Source organism: Gloeophyllum trabeum (assembly GCF_000344685.1).
Source record: "Gloeophyllum trabeum ATCC 11539 unplaced genomic scaffold GLOTRscaffold_00001, whole genome shotgun sequence".
Lineage (NCBI taxonomy): Eukaryota > Fungi > Basidiomycota > Agaricomycetes > Gloeophyllales > Gloeophyllaceae > Gloeophyllum > Gloeophyllum trabeum.
The window spans coordinates 676,933-693,149 of NW_006920410.1; the positions used below are offsets into that span (position 1 = coordinate 676,933).

The 16,217-nt window shown below is 53.0% G+C and overlaps 6 protein-coding genes across 6 annotated transcripts; 3 read left to right on the plus strand and 3 right to left on the minus strand.

Annotated features, from left to right (window-relative positions):
• Nucleotides 1-46: 46 nt before the first annotated feature.
• GLOTRDRAFT_123898 (uncharacterized protein) lies at nt 47-2,012 on the plus strand (the record flags this gene model as incomplete). The annotated part of the gene is made up of 5 exons (XM_007863393.1): nt 47-290; nt 341-614; nt 670-982; nt 1,033-1,648; nt 1,702-2,012. The coding sequence occupies 5 exons, from the start codon at nt 47-49 to the stop codon at nt 2,010-2,012; spliced, it is 1,758 nt and encodes a 585-aa protein (XP_007861584.1).
• An 86-nt stretch (nt 2,013-2,098) lies between these two features.
• GLOTRDRAFT_123899 (uncharacterized protein) lies at nt 2,099-3,169 on the minus strand (the record flags this gene model as incomplete). The annotated part of the gene is made up of 5 exons (XM_007863394.1): nt 2,099-2,281; nt 2,342-2,563; nt 2,629-2,844; nt 2,895-3,083; nt 3,140-3,169. 5 exons carry the CDS (start codon nt 3,167-3,169, stop codon nt 2,099-2,101), a joined length of 840 nt encoding a protein of 279 aa, XP_007861585.1.
• Nucleotides 3,170-3,319: 150 nt separating this feature from the next.
• Nucleotides 3,320-4,050, plus strand: GLOTRDRAFT_52048 (uncharacterized protein). Its single transcript, XM_007862141.1, has 2 exons — nt 3,320-3,908; nt 3,959-4,050. Coding segments are annotated over exons 1-2 (573 nt in total). The 5' UTR covers nt 3,320-3,337; the 3' UTR covers nt 3,961-4,050.
• GLOTRDRAFT_108824 (PCI-domain-containing protein) lies at nt 4,031-6,253 on the minus strand. Its single transcript, XM_007862425.1, has 12 exons — nt 6,164-6,253; nt 6,028-6,112; nt 5,897-5,975; nt 5,594-5,843; nt 5,458-5,532; nt 5,270-5,407; nt 5,117-5,216; nt 4,896-5,052; nt 4,748-4,839; nt 4,560-4,693; nt 4,390-4,502; nt 4,031-4,329 (listed from the first exon to the last, which is right to left on the minus strand). The coding sequence occupies exons 1-12, from the start codon at nt 6,206-6,208 to the stop codon at nt 4,161-4,163; spliced, it is 1,437 nt and encodes a 478-aa protein (XP_007860616.1). The 5' UTR covers nt 6,209-6,253; the 3' UTR covers nt 4,031-4,160.
• Nucleotides 6,254-6,461: 208 nt separating this feature from the next.
• GLOTRDRAFT_134891 (uncharacterized protein) lies at nt 6,462-14,156 on the plus strand. The gene is made up of 12 exons (XM_007862426.1): nt 6,462-7,290; nt 7,344-7,448; nt 7,496-11,196; nt 11,245-12,572; nt 12,621-12,838; nt 12,886-13,056; nt 13,108-13,211; nt 13,262-13,405; nt 13,456-13,546; nt 13,598-13,759; nt 13,810-13,955; nt 14,019-14,156. Exons 1-12 carry the CDS (start codon nt 6,648-6,650, stop codon nt 14,097-14,099), a joined length of 6,894 nt encoding a protein of 2,297 aa, XP_007860617.1. The 5' UTR covers nt 6,462-6,647; the 3' UTR covers nt 14,100-14,156.
• Nucleotides 14,157-14,192: 36 nt separating this feature from the next.
• Nucleotides 14,193-16,189, minus strand: GLOTRDRAFT_52057 (LTV-domain-containing protein). The gene is made up of 5 exons (XM_007862142.1): nt 16,008-16,189; nt 15,178-15,954; nt 14,792-15,125; nt 14,559-14,741; nt 14,193-14,505 (listed from the first exon to the last, which is right to left on the minus strand). The coding sequence occupies exons 1-5, from the start codon at nt 16,149-16,151 to the stop codon at nt 14,306-14,308; spliced, it is 1,638 nt and encodes a 545-aa protein (XP_007860333.1). The 5' UTR covers nt 16,152-16,189; the 3' UTR covers nt 14,193-14,305.
• Nucleotides 16,190-16,217: the final 28 nt, after the last annotated feature.

A 16,217-nucleotide genomic window follows, 5' to 3' on the forward strand; every position in this document is an offset into this window, starting at 1 on the left:
AGACCCTTCCTTGCAGGCCCTTTTAAAAGACGTGGACATCTCTCTCATGCGTGCGAAGAGCGGCGCGTCGCTGGTCGAGAACACGTCGCCCTTAAAGCCTGTGCGAGAGCTGGAGGTCTTCAGCGTCCCGGAGGACGAAGAGAACTCGCTGGAAGATGACTTGTCTGCAGAGGATGGGGTGCATCACTGGGACATCAAGAAGTCTCCTGCCGCTCACTTTGGTAGTCGACGCATAGGGCAGGTCGTCATACCTTTGGAACTTCAAAATTCAATTGATCGACTTATAGCAGGTATGATGCTTCCTGAGAATGGTAGTATTTTAGGTTCATTACAGTCATAGAGTCCGACAAATCAATGCTACACCAGGACGCTAAACGGCTCTTCATGGATGAAACCGAGAATCAGTGGCATTTATCCTACGACACCAAGTATAAGTCGAGACAACAAGCTGGGCGACATCGAGAGAGGGACGGTACAGCATTCGCGTCAGTCGCCCTTCCAGCACACTACTCTGCCATTTATTCGGTATTGGATCATGTGAAGCGCCGGCTGGGTCCTGACTGGAAAGTGGGACGAATCATCGACTGGGGTGCCGGGACTGGAAGTGGCCTATGGTACATACGTCTGTCATCATTTCGTTGTGTGTCGTTGATCATTCATTCCTTGCAGGGCTGCGGGACATTGCTTCCAGTCTGCAGATTCGGCTATCGACCGTCAGCTTGCATTGTCTACAGTCTTCAATTACGTTGGGATCGACAGGCGGGATGGACTAGTTTCCATCGGAAAACGCTTACTGCAAAATATCGAGATGGGCGACTTAAAGGTATCCTGGCGGAAATCACTCCACGAGGAGGACACAGTGGAACGTGCACGCGGGGGAGACTTCGTGGCATTATCCGCATTCCAGCTGTCTTCTTTACCTAATCCACTGGCCAAGAAGGAGCTTGTCAAGGAAATGTGGGAGAGCGGTGCCAGCGTTATCGTAGGTCAACTGATATATCCTCACGAAAGATACTAAAGTCCTTGATCCAGATCTTGATTGACCACAGCACGACGGAAGGCTTTGAGAGTATCGCAGAAGCCAGGCAAAAGATACTCACGATGGGACGCAAAGAACTCCAGAACCCTGACATGGCGAGCTGGCCGTCCGAAATTAAAGGGGCTCATGTGGTTGCACCTTGTCCACATGACGGCACCTGCCCTCTGTACCACCCCGGATCGACGCGACTCGTGTGCGGCTTTTCGCAGCGGCTGCAACGCCCTGAGTTCATCCGCAGGACGAAACACTCCGGAACGGGTCACGAAGATGTTGGATACTCGTACGTCGTCATTCGGCGAGGTGAGCGTCCAGCGGTGCCGGAGAAGAAAGTGGGACGGATAGGCTCTGTCGGCGCTCGCGTGCTGGAGAAGCTGGCCTTCAATCCTGAACCGCTTAAAGAGCTCAGGCTCGTTGGCGAACATCACGAACACCCTTCTGCAAAGCATGAAGACGTTCATATAACTGGCCCTACTAGGCTTACTGAAGTAGAAGGGTCGTTTGATGAGATACAGGATCAGTTACGTCTCGAAGCCTTCAGCTGGCCGCGTTTAGTGTTCCCCCCTTTGAAACGCAGCGGCCATGTCATCATCGATGCATGCACACATGAAGGTAATTCACTGCTTTAGAAGGCGCATCTAGCTCTAATATGTTCTTTCGCCCAGCCAAGATTATGCGCATGACAATCCCGAAGTCGCAAGGCAAGCAGCCTTTCTACGACGCTCGGAAATCGAGCTGGGGCGATATATTCCCGCACGAACCCAAGAATGCCCCTCAGGAAAGGCACCAGCCCACTCGCGCGAGACGGGCTGGTGACACAACCCCCGTCAAAGGCAGCGACATCGGCAAACGCAAGAACTTGCACAGACAGCAGGCCGCCAGCTACGCAAGTCTCGATGGTGAGCTGAAAGAGCGGGCGGATAAACTGCGTCAGCAAAGGGTTCGGAACCGCGACTCGTTCGATGATCTTGATTAGGATCAGACTCTCAACTCCTACTTACGAGCGTGTTCACCACTCAATCACTGTAGCTATAGATATACCATAGGAAAGCTGTATTATTATTATACATCTGCTATCTGTATGCCAGGTCCTTGGTTAGAACTGAGGACGACCTTCGTTATTGAGGTCGAGGGCTTATTGCCCTTCTTAGACTCTGCGTCGTCCTTCTGAATGCCCGTCGCCCGCTTCACAGTTGTGATGAAGTGTCGAACGTTCTTGATAACGTCGTCTATGGGCCATTGTAGCTGAGGGTCGCAGAAAGTGAGAAACAGCCGAGGAAGGGCATGAAGCGGAATCGCACAAACCTTTGCGATGGGTGTGCGAATGGTGCCAGCCTTGTCGCCCTTCCATTCGTCACTCCCTTGGAGTCTCCGGATGTACCCAGCTATATCATCCGTGACAGTGCCGCGACGCTCTGACGGCATTAAACCTCTAGGACCAAGGACACGACCCAGCTTTGGCGTAATCGTGCGGATGAGGTTCGGCGTACAGAGAAAGATGGTGGCTTGATGACGACCATTTATGACCTGTGAAGGTCCCGTAACACTCCGTGAGCACGGTCAGCACAGGGGAAGGATCAAGGGCAACTTACACCCTCGATCAGCTCCGGACCGCCCACGATGTCAGCACCTGCTTTCTTGGCTTCGTCCGCCTGCCTCCCCTCCGCAAAGACAAGAATCTTGTCGCGAGCTTTCTGCTTCGCCTCCCGGGGTAAATTGATACGCCCCTTCGGAATGGCAGTGCCTTGCTTCATCTCGGTCTTGACTATGAGCTCGTAGGTTGCATTTGGTCTGGCCACTTCAACCGCCTACTCCACGTGAATATTACACCCTTCACCGGATGGATCGGAGGACGTACTCGCAGGACGTTAATGGCCTCCGTTAAGGGCATCTTCTCATGCTCGTAGATGTTCCTCTTCTTCTTGAGAGCCTCCTTCCTACGAGCTTTCGCGGCAGCCGCTTTCTTTGAGATGGTCGGAACCTTGGTCTTGACCTTCCGGAGCTGCAGGACCGGACTGCTGGACAGCTGCCGTGACAACACGGTATTCTGAACAAATGGATAGGTTAGCCTGGGCAAAATTCCACAAATTGTCTGCGTAGCACACCGGTCTCGACGTTATGGATCCATAGCATTGCCGACACAGTGAACCGAGACCAAACATGTCCTTAGAGAGGGCAGTAGGGCCTCGCAAAGTTTCGCGCTTCAATTTACGGAGAAGTGGTCACGTGCCTCTGTAGCGGCACTGAAATTAGTCTATGATAATGTTGTCCATCTTCTAACTACCCCCAGGTCCGCGGAGCATGTCTCTAGCTTTCTCTTCGCTCCCGGCAAGGAGCATCAAGCCATCGCTCAGAATATGCCAGACTTCCGTGCGGTACGCTGGTCGCGACGCTCCTGCCGGGGACCCGCGCAAAGAAATCCTCCGGCGCGTGCTGTATCCCTCTAACCTACGAAACAAATCCACTCCTACTGGGACATGGCGCTCGGACGTCGGCCGGGCTCTCCAGCACGCCATACCCTCTGTGCAAGCACACGAGACCATTGAGCGGGCGTGGCTACTTCATCAGCGACATGTGCGCCGGAAAAGGGAAGCCGAACTGCAGAGGAAGTTTGAGAAGATGAAGGAAGCTATGGACGAGCTCTACAAATTGGACAACCATCTGTACATTGAAGCGAATCGGCCAGAGGACCCTAGGGCACGGAGTGCAAAGGAGCTTGAGCTTGTAAAGGGCTTGAGGGGATCCGAGAGGAAGGCCATGGAGGCGCGGATTCGTGGTCTATTCCCCAGAGAATTGCGCGTGCCGACCGACACTCCGTCGAGGTTGGGTTGGAACTACGATTGGCAACCTATACGACCCACGTCACCCTCATGTGAGTATTCTGATGTCTGCCCGTTCTTGAAGCTGACTTGGCCTCTGCAGAGTTTACATCTACCATTCGTTACACATGTGGTTTTCGTCATAGCCTGTGCTCTGGAGTTTGTCCGAGTGGACCACATTTCACCCCACCATGCTGAGACTCGCAGATATGAGGTCAATGAGCTCGTGAACGGTATGGATACCGATGCATACAGATTTCAATGATGCGGTTACACAAAGCGAGAGAACATGAATTGCGACAAACCTACCCCCACCTATCCATCTCTCGCATAGCACCAAACGATTCCGGCGGTAGACCCATGGCAGGATCCCCTCGCGTGCTCCCATTCTTCCCGATGACTGCTGAGTGCACACCTTCGAGAGCCTCCGTCCACTTCTCCAAAGCGGTATAGCGCTTCTTTTCCAAGTTGTGTCTAGATAAAAGTATACATGGTCTGAGGAAGTTGTGACAGATCATGAAGTGAAGGGCTGACTTTCGGGAAAGCTCCAGTCTCATGGAAACCTGGTCTATCTGACCATCGACTTTGCCTTCCAATATGAGACCGATGAGTAGTTCTTCCACTTCCTCTTTATCAACGTTCAATTGCTAGAGAAACATGACATCAGTACGGCAAGCCGGACGACGACGTGTTGCTCCCCCCACTTTTGCAAGGAAGGACAGTTCAAGCCGATTATACGGTTTGATGAGGTCAATGAGGTATTGGGTCCGTAAGCTATTTAGCAGTTCACCGATATACTGCCGGATGAAGGGATCGTCCATGATCGTCGAGCGGTTGTCTGTTGGATTAATCCCTTCAGCCGACATGATCAAAACAAAATCAGCGGAGTAACCTCGTATGATCTTCTCGGCAGCGAAGACCTCTCGTCGCTGGTAGGCATCCACAAGGTCAGTCATAGCCTTGATCTGCGGGTCGTTCTTGTATCTGCACAACGCAACGTTACTTCGGAAGACCCGCCACAGACCCAGGCCGGTACTCACGGTTTCGTCTCCTGACTGTCGAAGGGGTTCACCTCGCTCCCGGTGAGCATGTTCGCCAGCACGAGGTATTTCAGGACTTGGATGCGCTGCGGCGATCCAGCCTCGTCGTAGTTCCGGAAGGATTCGAAGAAATCTTCGCTTGCGCGGTTCCATTGACCTGGGTGGACGGGTCGCCGATCAGCTGGAAACAGTCAGGAGTTGAATTAGAGACAACTACATACGTTCACCCATCCACATTTTCCCTCCGCATTCCTTGATTACCCCCATGATGCGAGGATGTGGAATGGCAGAACGGACGCTATTAGAGGCGTTGTAGATTTCCTAACCACACTGTTTAGGCCATTACTGTAACGAATATAGAGATGGATCCAGACCTTCAACTTCTTGAGATTCCTGGTCTCGTTGTGCATCTGTATCTCGAGCGCGTAGATTTCTAGTAACTGGGTGCCACGCTGTGACTGGTCATCGCCGTCTGACCCGGTTCCGGTTGCATCGTACAGCTCTTTGATAAGCTAGGGAAGCGTAGATGAGACACAGTGACACGCTACAGGAAGGATCGTACCTTTGATAGGCGGCCATATTCCCGACGATCCAGCCATAGCTTGGCTAGCTTGAGATTTGTCTTGACAGACAGACGCTATTATTGAGGTATTGAGAGCAATCTTTAACGACTCTTCTTAGGAAGGGGAGTGACTCACCTCATTCTTCGCTTCCACGAGGGCATCTTTTGTTGCCTGATAGAACCGTTCTAACACATCGACCTCCACGGGACCACCCTTCCCACCGCCGACATAATCCAATATACCGTTGATCGTCTTCTCGGAATAATTGCGAGTCACAGCAGACTTGGTGTAGGTGAGCAGTTCGGTATAAGTCTTCAATGCATCGTTTGGTCGGTGGAGGTGAAGGAAGAGCAACTTCGTGGATTGCTTCAAAGCTTTAAAGCCCCTGTAAGTAATCAATGTACAGATGCGCTAAGGGGGTACGAGGATGATACGAACCAATCTCCTTTCTCCGTCTCTTGATCGACGATGGCCCGGAACTCTTTCAGTGCTTGCTCGGGATTGTCTTCCTTCTTCGCTGAACGGAGCCATTACCGTCGGTCCAAGGCAGCCACATACAAAAATCTTACACTTTGCAGTGTAGTACATATTCTCGATGTCCACCGTTCCAGACTCGTTCGCCTCATCATCGTCCGAATACTCAAAGCCATAGTCCTGCGCCCGGGTTCAAGCCAAGTAATGACTTGGGTGAAGAGGGTGACTCGCCTCATCATCACTCCCTTGCATATAGTCGGCATCATCTTCATCCATGGTTTAGTAAATGTGTTCGGAAAGAGTCTGAGTCGGGTCCTGGCCAGTGGCGTCTGCTCTGGTGGGACGCGTACTACTACTAGGCTAGATTGTGGGCGCCTTGGCACGTGCTCCTCGCGCGGTGGCTTTACCTGCGCTCCGCGTCCGAGTCCAACTTGGCCTCCGAACTCCCTATCCGCACATTAGCTTTGATTACTGGCCGCCATCGCTGCTGTCGACGTTGGATACCGGACTGGATAGACGGTTCAGTTTTGCTTGATATCTGCTGCTCGAGCGCAGGCTTGGGAGGATATCTGTTGTGTTCCCAGAACCTCTCGGAACTCGCTTCCCGTCCTCCCGAAACATACTTTACGTCCGTTATTCTCCATCGGTGACGTCCCTCTCGTCGAGCAAAAGATGCAACCACGTTAAATCTCTTGCCTTACATTGAGTGTACCGCATGGAATCGCCTACGTCTCTCCCTGGACCGAGCCAGAGCGGGCTATCTTCACGATCTCGCAGCAACACGAAGCTGGTCGACGATGTCACGAGTCTAACGTCTTTCAATCCCTTCTCGGAAGAGGACGAGAACGATCAATCTTCCTACGCGCTGGTGTCTTCCTTGTTTTCGAAGCTGAAGAGCACCTTTACCGATCCGCTGTCGCAAGCGGTAGCTGTAGCTTCTGGAGCGCCGACTATCACCAGTAATGGACAGAAAGAGAGCACTGCGAAGTCATCCAGTACTACTGAACTACGACGGCCGTCCAACTCGGTGCTTCAGCACCAGACCTCTAACGTCTCCTCCCGATCGTCCACGGATCGTCATGCTCCTCTTACTGTTCTATTACCCAAGACTGCTCCTCCACTTGTTTCGCTTACGCCGGTAGTATCCGAAGCGCCATCATTCAATGGCGAATATGATAGGCCACCATCTCGGGGTGGGTTGATGAATTCACCGGCAGTGGAAACTCCAGATGGGGGAGCATACGGCACTGCGATCCCTGGATTCCCAATACAAGATGACGCTCGGAGTATAAGAACCACTATGAGCGTGAGGAGGTCAGATTCAGTGTCCAAGGTCATGCGGAGGATACGCGGGGAGGGTAATCATCCCATCCGCTACTTCGACGTCTCACCTTCTGATCTCAATCTGTAGGCCTCTCGAAGGATTACTGGATGGATGATGAAAACTGCAAGGAATGTTATGACTGCAAGAGTGTGTTTACGACCTGGAGACGGAAACATCATTGTCGTATATGCGGTGCGTCGGTTCGTTCAATAGGATGCAGCCCTTTAATCAGTCTATAGGGCAAATCTTTTGCTCGAGATGTGCTTCCAACATAATCAAAGGCTCCCGATTCGGCCACGACGGCATGCTTCGTGTCTGTAATCTTTGCCTCGAGAAATTGCAAAAGGGTGACCAGGAGGACGAAGATGACCGACGGTCCGTTACATCTGCGCCTACATCTGCAGCCTTTGCAGCTCATCAGTTCGGAATGGACGCTATGTCCTTTGGCTTGGGTCATCACCCTCAGTCTCCGTTCGCGGCGGCACAGCTGTTCGGGCGGTCCGACGAACCTTATAACTTATTCTCGATAGCTGAGGCTAGGAATAGACGTGCGGCCAACCGGTCGGATGATAGCGGTCTCTCCTCTCCTGCACGATCTATGTCCCCGGACGATCTGGTAACCAGAGACGCCATGCGTAAGAGTATAGCGCCTTTCCGTCGCGGTGTTCACGAAGACGAGAAGGACGTGTTCGATGTCCAGGATGCGTCCTCTGAGCGTCCCGACCAATCACCAAGGGGTGGTACTAAAACTCCTGTAGACTTCCCGATAACCGTGCCCGTGAATGTCGATGGGACTAGCTCAATTCAGTTTCCAGGATCATCACCAGAAAATGCGTATTCAGCGGGTATTGTGGACAGCCCGGGACCGCACAATGCTCTGAGGTCACGGTATAACTCTTATGCAGGCTACGACGATCCTGGCACGCCATTTATCAGAAGTCGTGTACAGAGCCGATTGACGGAATACATGATTCCCGGGGAGCCCGCTTGGCGACAGCGGAGAGAAAGTACAGCCTATGCACAGGAGCTGAACTTGATCTCGATGTTCCATTTGCGGATTATGTTGCGACAGATGCTGACCAAGGAAGAAATACCAAATGTCAAGGAGTGGGAGGAGACGCTGCTGAAGTTGGCACTTCGTATTGCTCGTGAATTGACGTTCACTGCGTACCCCCAGCGACAAGGCGCAGATATGGATGTCCGCCGGTATGTTAAGATCAAGAAGCTTCCGGGTGGTACTCCTCAAGACTCTGAATACGTGGACGGTGCAGTCATTACCAAGAATGTCGCGCACAAGCAGATGTCTCGGACCCAGCGGAACCCTCGGGTGATGCTTGTTACCTTTCCACTCGAGTTCCACCGAGTGGAAGGGCAGTACATGCATTTCGGACAGATCGTGCGGCAGGAGAAGGAATATCTCGGCAACCTTGCAAGTCGAATTGCAGCGCTCAGGCCGCATGTACTGCTGGTTGAGAAGTCCGTCTCGCGACTCGCGCTGGACGCGCTTGCGAAGCATCGGATAGCCGTCGCGAGATCGGTGAAGGGGTCTGCGGTCCAGTTTGTTGCACGCATGACGCAGGCGGATGTGTTCTCATCCATTGACAAGTTGGCTCTGGAGCCTCGATTAGGACACGCATCGAATTTCCGGATCCAGACGTTTGATCATCCTTTGATCCCAGGGCGGCGTAAGACCTTCATGCGCTTTGAGGGATGCAGTCGGGACATGGGATGCACCATTATCGTCCGTGGGGGTGACATTGAGGTGTTGAGGAGGATTAAGAAGGTCACCAGATTCCTGGCCTTCATCGTCCGGAACTTGAAATTGGAGACGCATCTATGGAAGGACTCGCTCATAACATTGCCGCCACTCTCGAGCCTCGCAGTTCCGTCCAACGCGGAGTCCACCGAACATGATCCGTTTGCCAACTTCGCAGCTACCTTTGACAATCAAGGGGATACTGGGAGTTCTTCGGCTCACAATGATGATATGGACAGCGAGGGTGATGCCAGAAGCGTAGTGGATGAAGACGCAGAGCAGTTGAAACTCTCTAGAAGAATCCAAGAATCCTTAGAGCCATATTTGAACACGTTCATATCCGTTTCGGCGACTTTGCGCTTCCCCCCGCCGTATCCTATCAAGAGGATGAAAGAGCTAGATGATGAGCTCATCAGGGCTAAGCAGGCCTGGGAAGATGAAGTTATCAGGCGAGAGGAGAAAGTCAACCACGGGCACCAACAAGAGATGACCATAACGCCTGCTTCTTTCCAAGATGAACTAAAAGCCCAGATAGAGGCGTTACCGGCATTGCATGATCTGTCCAAAACACCGAAGCCCGGCGACGTTGAAGGTTCATCGGGTTCAGATACTCCATCCAGTTACTTCGACGGTAAACATACATCGACTTCGTCCATGTCCACAATGGCCACTACCTCTCTGACCGCACCCGCTTCACCAGCCTTATCGACCGTCGCACCTGACGAGACCCGGATCCCGCTCAGGTCGGTTGCCGACATCGCCCTAGAAAGCCATTATGGGCAAGTAAAGGCGCAGCATGAGGAGCAACGAAGGGTCTGGGAATGGTATCTTCGAAAGAACCGCGACGACTTCGTGGTCGAGAAGTATCAATGTATCAGTCTATGGGAGTTCACCTTACCCATAGCTGAGTACGAACGCCACCGCGCCTGCTTTCCGCCAAAACTCAAATACGTCACCTTCTATGGGGAGGGCGATTGTACTTTGGGACAATTCATAGACAAATCTATCGTGGAGACCGTCCGTCAGTTCCTGGATCCGAAAGCAGTCTGCTCGGGTAAGGGCTGCAATCAGCCTCTTGCACGGCATTGCAAGGTCTATGTCCATAATGAGACTCGGCTGTTCGTTGGAGTAGAACAGTGGGACGGCCAAATCAAAGGGCAGGCCGCTTACGCACCCTCACCGGACCTGATCACTACTTGGAGCGTCTGCAGGAAGTGCGGGTCGGTCACACCGTTTATACCAATTTCGCAGGAGATGCAAAGGTATTCTTTTGCCAAGTTCTTGGAATTGCACTTCTATCCCGCGGACGTCCAGCTGGTTCAAGGGGCTGGTTGTCAGCATAACATCTACCGGGATCACGTCCGATACTTTGCCTTCAACGGCATGTCTGTTCGGTTCCAGGCTGACCCTATTACATTGCATGAAGTCGTGTACCCACCGATGCGCATCCGCGTCAGGCCGGAAACTCTTCTGGAGCTGAAAAATACCGACTACGAGCGTCTAATGAATCGCAACACGACTTGGTACACAGCCCTTATTCACGACCTCAGGTTGACAGAGATTGATGCTGCCACCGGCGATGAAGAAGCTGACGCCCAACAAAGTGCTGAAATCAATGCACTAATCGTTAGAGCCGAAACAGAGAGAAATGAGATCGCTCGACGGATCAATAAAGTGTACAAGGAGTCGTCCCCGACGGACACGCTAGCCCTGAACGAAGTACGCGCCTACAGACAGGACAAGATTGTCGCATGGCAGCAGGAGTTTGACGGGCTTCCTAAGCCAAGGGTCTCACAGGTTCCCTGGGAGAAAGGTGGGCGCAGAGTGTCTGCCTTTGGAACAGTACGCGCTATGTGGCCCAGGAAACATGAACTGTCGACAGCCTTCGATCAGCACGCACCTTCATCAAGTGTTTCAGAAGCTGAAGAAGTAGTCATGCCTCCCAGAAGATTAACAGGGGACTCGCTGACATCGACGTCCTCTGCATCCGAGGCATCAGAGTCGGATGTCGGCGATGGCACTTTGCGCCGCAGCCAACTTCCCTCGGATAATGAACTTGTTTCGACCGAAGACACTACAAGCGCGCCTGTGACTGAACAAGCGAGCACGTCCGATCCCGATAGCGATTCGACTATCGGGGCTGTACCGGGCGAAGTAGAAATGACTCTGTCACCATCGACTGTCGTGAGTTGTATCCCAATGGTGTCCACAATGGTACTAATTATGATGAAGCGTCAAGCAGGTGCGGTGAGGGTTGACCCGGCACCTCCGCAACGCGTGTCGAGGCTGCCTAGGCGTTCTGCTCAACAACCCAGCGTGGCTGAGCTAGTCAAGAAATATCAAGAGTATCTGCCACCTCAGGGAGTGCAAGAACTAGCGAAGACGGCTCTTCCTCCGCGCTATCCGGAAAGCGATCAAGAGTTTACTAGCCAACCGATTCGGACCGTAATTAAGACCAAACCACGCGGCAATTTGCTTGCCAGGAAGGCTTCAACTTCAGATTTCGAGCACAGTTATGCCGCCAATATTGCCCCGCGGTACTTAGCGCGTCCACGACGTCATGTTGCTCAAGGTACTCGAGCTCCAGGAGGCTTCGCATCCTCATTGGAATCAGGCCCTACTTCCCGTCGAACTTCTCCCGACAAGCGACCGCCCTTCATCCGGACCGCCACCGATACCACCCTCCGAACCGGACGTACATCGCCGCCCCCAGTCGCTTCTGGTAGCAGTACCTCACAGTTCCTCGCCGTCGGCAGAGGCTCCAGGTTGAAAGCGGTGAGAGGGAACGCGAAAGACAAAGCGCCCTCTCGCCCGACCTCCGCAGCTGGCCCCAAGTCGACCCTCCGCCGCATAACACCCAGCCAGGGCAGCAAAGTCTCCAACATAGCGAAGCATTTTGAACGTCTTAGCAAAGAGAACGAGCGATCCGGTAGGCAGCGATATGCTGTCATCCGAGGTCGCAGACCGCGTCCTGTCGCTTCTGCTCGAGCTCGGGTTGAGGTACTCGAAAGCGTACAAGATGTAATCAGGGATGAGTCAGAAAGCTCAGACTCTTCTAGTGAGGCTGACGACGAAGGGGGCGGCGACGAAGAAGACGTTCGCAAACCTCCGGAAGTTGAGACGAAAGTTGATACGACAGTTGAAACCCCTACGGTTGTGGTCGAACGGGAAATGGCTGGTGGGATGCCCTCTGCTGATCCCTCTGCCGGAGTCGACGGCGCGAAACACACAGGCCAACTCGTCGAGGTGCCACGAGCTCGTGATATCGCACAGGATCTCCCTTCTTTCCCTCCGTCGCCCATACTGTCGGGGACTCCTATGACACAACAGCCATCCCCTACGCACCCCTTTGCGGAACTTGATATGGGCCCGCCAGGTGCAGAGCGTCACTCTATTTTGAAAGCGCTTTCTGGTTTCTGGCCGCAACAATTCCCGCAACCTCGCTCCCGCATGGAAATGGACGCGGATGATCCTATGGCGGATCCTGAGCATATTTTTCGAGAATCATCAATGGTTGTGCGCACCGACGAGCCTACTTCTATCATTGCACTGGCTCTGAAGTAAGTCAAATGACTAGATAACATTTCTTTGCCTCATATTCTATATAGTTCTCCGCAATATCGCGAGATGCTCGGCAAATCTCGCGCGGAGAAGCGACAAGCGAGAGAGCCTAAGTTGACGGAAAGTGGAGAGGTGTTCATGCCCGATGATCGTTCCGTGGCCGAATCTACATCCACCTGGGGTGTCGTTAACGTAGAAGTGGCTGAAGGAACGAATCCAACGGAAGAAATGCGTGTCCCCTCTTCGAAACTACCATGGCAAATCTGTGAGTAGTGTTTCTTATCTGCGTTGTGTTACTGACGTCCTGTGCAGCGTTCGAGAGCGGGGGCTTGACCATCTCATGCACTGTTTTGTATCCCGAACAATTCGACGCTCTGCGACGAACCTATGATTGCGAGAAGAGCATGATAGAATCTCTAGCGCGGTGCATCAAATGGAACGCAAGCGGTGGTAAATCAGGTTCCGCGTTCCTGAAGACCAGAGGTAAGTTTCCTATTATCAATACCATTCCAAATCGTTATTTATCTGTTATAGATGACCGCTTCATCGCAAAAGAACTCTCTAAGGCTGAGATGCAGACCATGGAGTCGTTTGGACCGGCTTATTTCGATTACATGTCATCTGCGGTCACTGCCAAGGTGAGTTCACCGCATGGTGCGTCTGACAAAGACTCAACTCCCTGTCCTAGCGTCCCACCCTGCTTGCGAAAGTGTTTGGGTGCTACAAGATAGCGTTCAGAAAAACTAAGGACAACGGATCTGGGAGATCGAAGTCGCTCCAGATGAACCTCCTTGTTATGGAGAACCTGTTTTATGATCGTCGATTTTCGAAGGTATGCATCAGGCTACCCTTTGTGCAGACATGTAATTGAATAATTCCTAGATCTATGATCTTAAGGGCTCCACTCGCAACCGTCACGTCCAGTCTACTGGACGGGAAAATGAAGTTCTTCTAGATGAAAATCTAGTCGAGGGTGAGCACAGTCCGCATTCTGTTCTTGATATCTGCGACTGAGGCCATTTAGTCGCCCATCTGGTTCCATTCTACTTGCGGGAGCACTCAAAGCGGATACTACGTGGCGCATTATATAACGACAGTAAATTCCTGGCGGACATTAACGTTATGGATTACTCCCTCGTGGTGGGGGTCGACAGCGAGAGGAAGGAATTAGTTGTCGGTATTGTCGGTAGGTACTCCTGCGTCTGCCTCCACGGTCCTCTCATCATACTTGTCTAGATTACATCCGAACCTACACCTGGGACAAGAAGCTGGAAAGCTGGGTGAAGGATCTGGGCGCCGCTGGAAAGGGTGAACCAACTATCATTACTCCCAAGCAGTATCGCCAGCGCTTCCTGAGTGCCATGGAGAGGTACTTCCCCTTGGTATGTCCTCTTGCATTCTCTCCATCTACTTTGGTGGTTGTGACAATTGCGACTTGCTTTCAGGTCCCCGACAGGTGGATGAAGCAGAAGGACACTCCTGAGGAGGAGGGCGACAGTCTTCTAGATCTCTGGCCTGACTGGTAATGCATCCCATGAGCGCTATCATGGTTTCTCGCCGCCATTCGCGACTTTATCTTCCCGTTCTGGAGCATCTCGGACTCCCAGTAGCACTACCATATCATATCCTGTCTATTGATACCCATGCAGTACTTGTATTATATTGTCGCATTCAATCCTCTTGTAGTCTCGCCAAGTGTATGTATTGCTACTCTATAATGGAACACGCGCTATCATAGCTTCCGCATTCTCGCCGAATTCCCCTTTTGTGCGATGCGGCTCGTCTGTTGCTTAATTTCGTTGGAGAATTCCTCTTTCGTGGATTTCTTCTCTGCGCGGCGAGTCCGGCGTTCAGCCTTGACGGCTTGTTTCCTGGCTTTTTTCTCTTCCTTGGATTCGTTGCGGGTCCTGACTACCGTGACTCTGACAGGGCCTACACCAGAAGGGGCTGAGCACCTGAGGGGGCATGTTGTATATACGCCTTACCTATTCTCTCGTTCTCCGTGAGATCCGAGTCGTCGTCAACTTCCTCCTTGGGAGGTTTAGCTTTGCGTTCGGGTTTCTCTTGCACGGAGGGAAGTCCTGTTCGAGGGTCAAGGCGGATTTTGGGCACCGACTTGGTCCGAGCGCTGATCATCCGGGGGTGGTTCTCGAGGTTACTATATGTGCCTGCAATGAAGTGAACAACGCGACGCGTGTAAGCAGGAGAAAGTACGTACTAAGGATAGTCTCGCAGTCCCACTTGTCCTCCTTCTCCTCCGCGAACCACGTAAACTCGCGCGGCTCCTCCTCCTCTGCGTCCGCTCCTTGCTCCACTCTGACGCGGTCGTCCTGACCCATTGCCCGCCGGAGCGTGTCGAGTTTCTCCGCGGCGGTGTCGCCGGACAGCACGTGTTTCATTTTGTTGCCGAGGATTTCGTAGTCGGTGAGGAACTCGTCGAGCATGGACTCGAAGTCTTCGCGGGAGGTGATGAGTTGCGGGGCTTCGTCCGAGGAGGAGGAGTGCGAGGCGGCGTCGTCGAAGTCGTCGTCGGAGCCGTATTCCCTCTCGATCTGCGGTGCTTGTTGAGTAATGCGCGTGTGGACGGGTAGAAGAGATACGCACGGCGTCGAACCGTTCGTCCAGGACGGAGAGGTGCTCGTTGCGGAACATCGAGGAGCTGCTCATACTGTAACCAGATGCATCTGATGTCTTCTTTCTTCTGCGCTTACCGCCAATCACGGCGATCTGGGGCAGTCCGGAGACAGTGTCCCTGTCTTCCTCGTCCTCAAATTCAGAGGCGGGATCTGTAGGAGGCCCAGCTTGTTTTTGCGAGATCTTGAATTGCTTGAACCGGGCTTCCCATGACTGGTCTTCCTCCTCTGCCTCCCCAACCTCTTCTCCCTCTTCCAAGCCGTCTTCTTTGAACTCGTACTCGAATGGCTCTGTTTCGTCCCGCTCACCCTCGGCCACGAGTTCCGCGAAGAAATCATCCTCCAACCCTTCATCCACAAAAGCATCGTCCTCGAGCGCCTCGAGCGCCTGGCGTAAATGCGGGTCCATGTCCGGCTGGAAGCCCGCAATGCTCGACGGCACGGCCGCCAACGAATCATAGTTCCTCGGCAGCTCCGACGTCGAGGGCAGCGCCTCCGCGGGGAGGTCGCGCAGCTGGATAGGGACCTTGCCCTTGCCCTTCGCCTTGGGCGGCTGCGGGGCCTCGATGAGGACGCTCTCGACGCCTTCTTCTTGGACTCCGGCCTGCTTGAGGTGCTGCATGTAGTCGTACTCGGTGTCGTCGTAGTAGATGCCGTAGAGGGCGGCCTCGCCGATGTTGGGGCGCTGGAGGTCATGGGCGAGGTCGGAGGGGGAGAGGTAGGATTCGAGTTCTGCTCTGGATTTTCCCTAATAAATAGTTGAGGGAAGGTATAGTAGATGGTGGAATGGAATGTATATACCTTTTTGACGTTTTCCCGCTCGAATGGCTTCAGGACATGCTGACTTGCTTCGGGGTCGTGAATGAGCGGATCGCGCTGCGACCTGTGCACAAGCTGAAAGTGCCTCGCCCCAGGCTGCCTGAATACCGATTTCTTAGGGGCCATGGTAGACTTCTACGACCTGCAGTGCGCAGGAACGAAGTGTGTGTAAAAGTCGGCCTGCATGTGAAT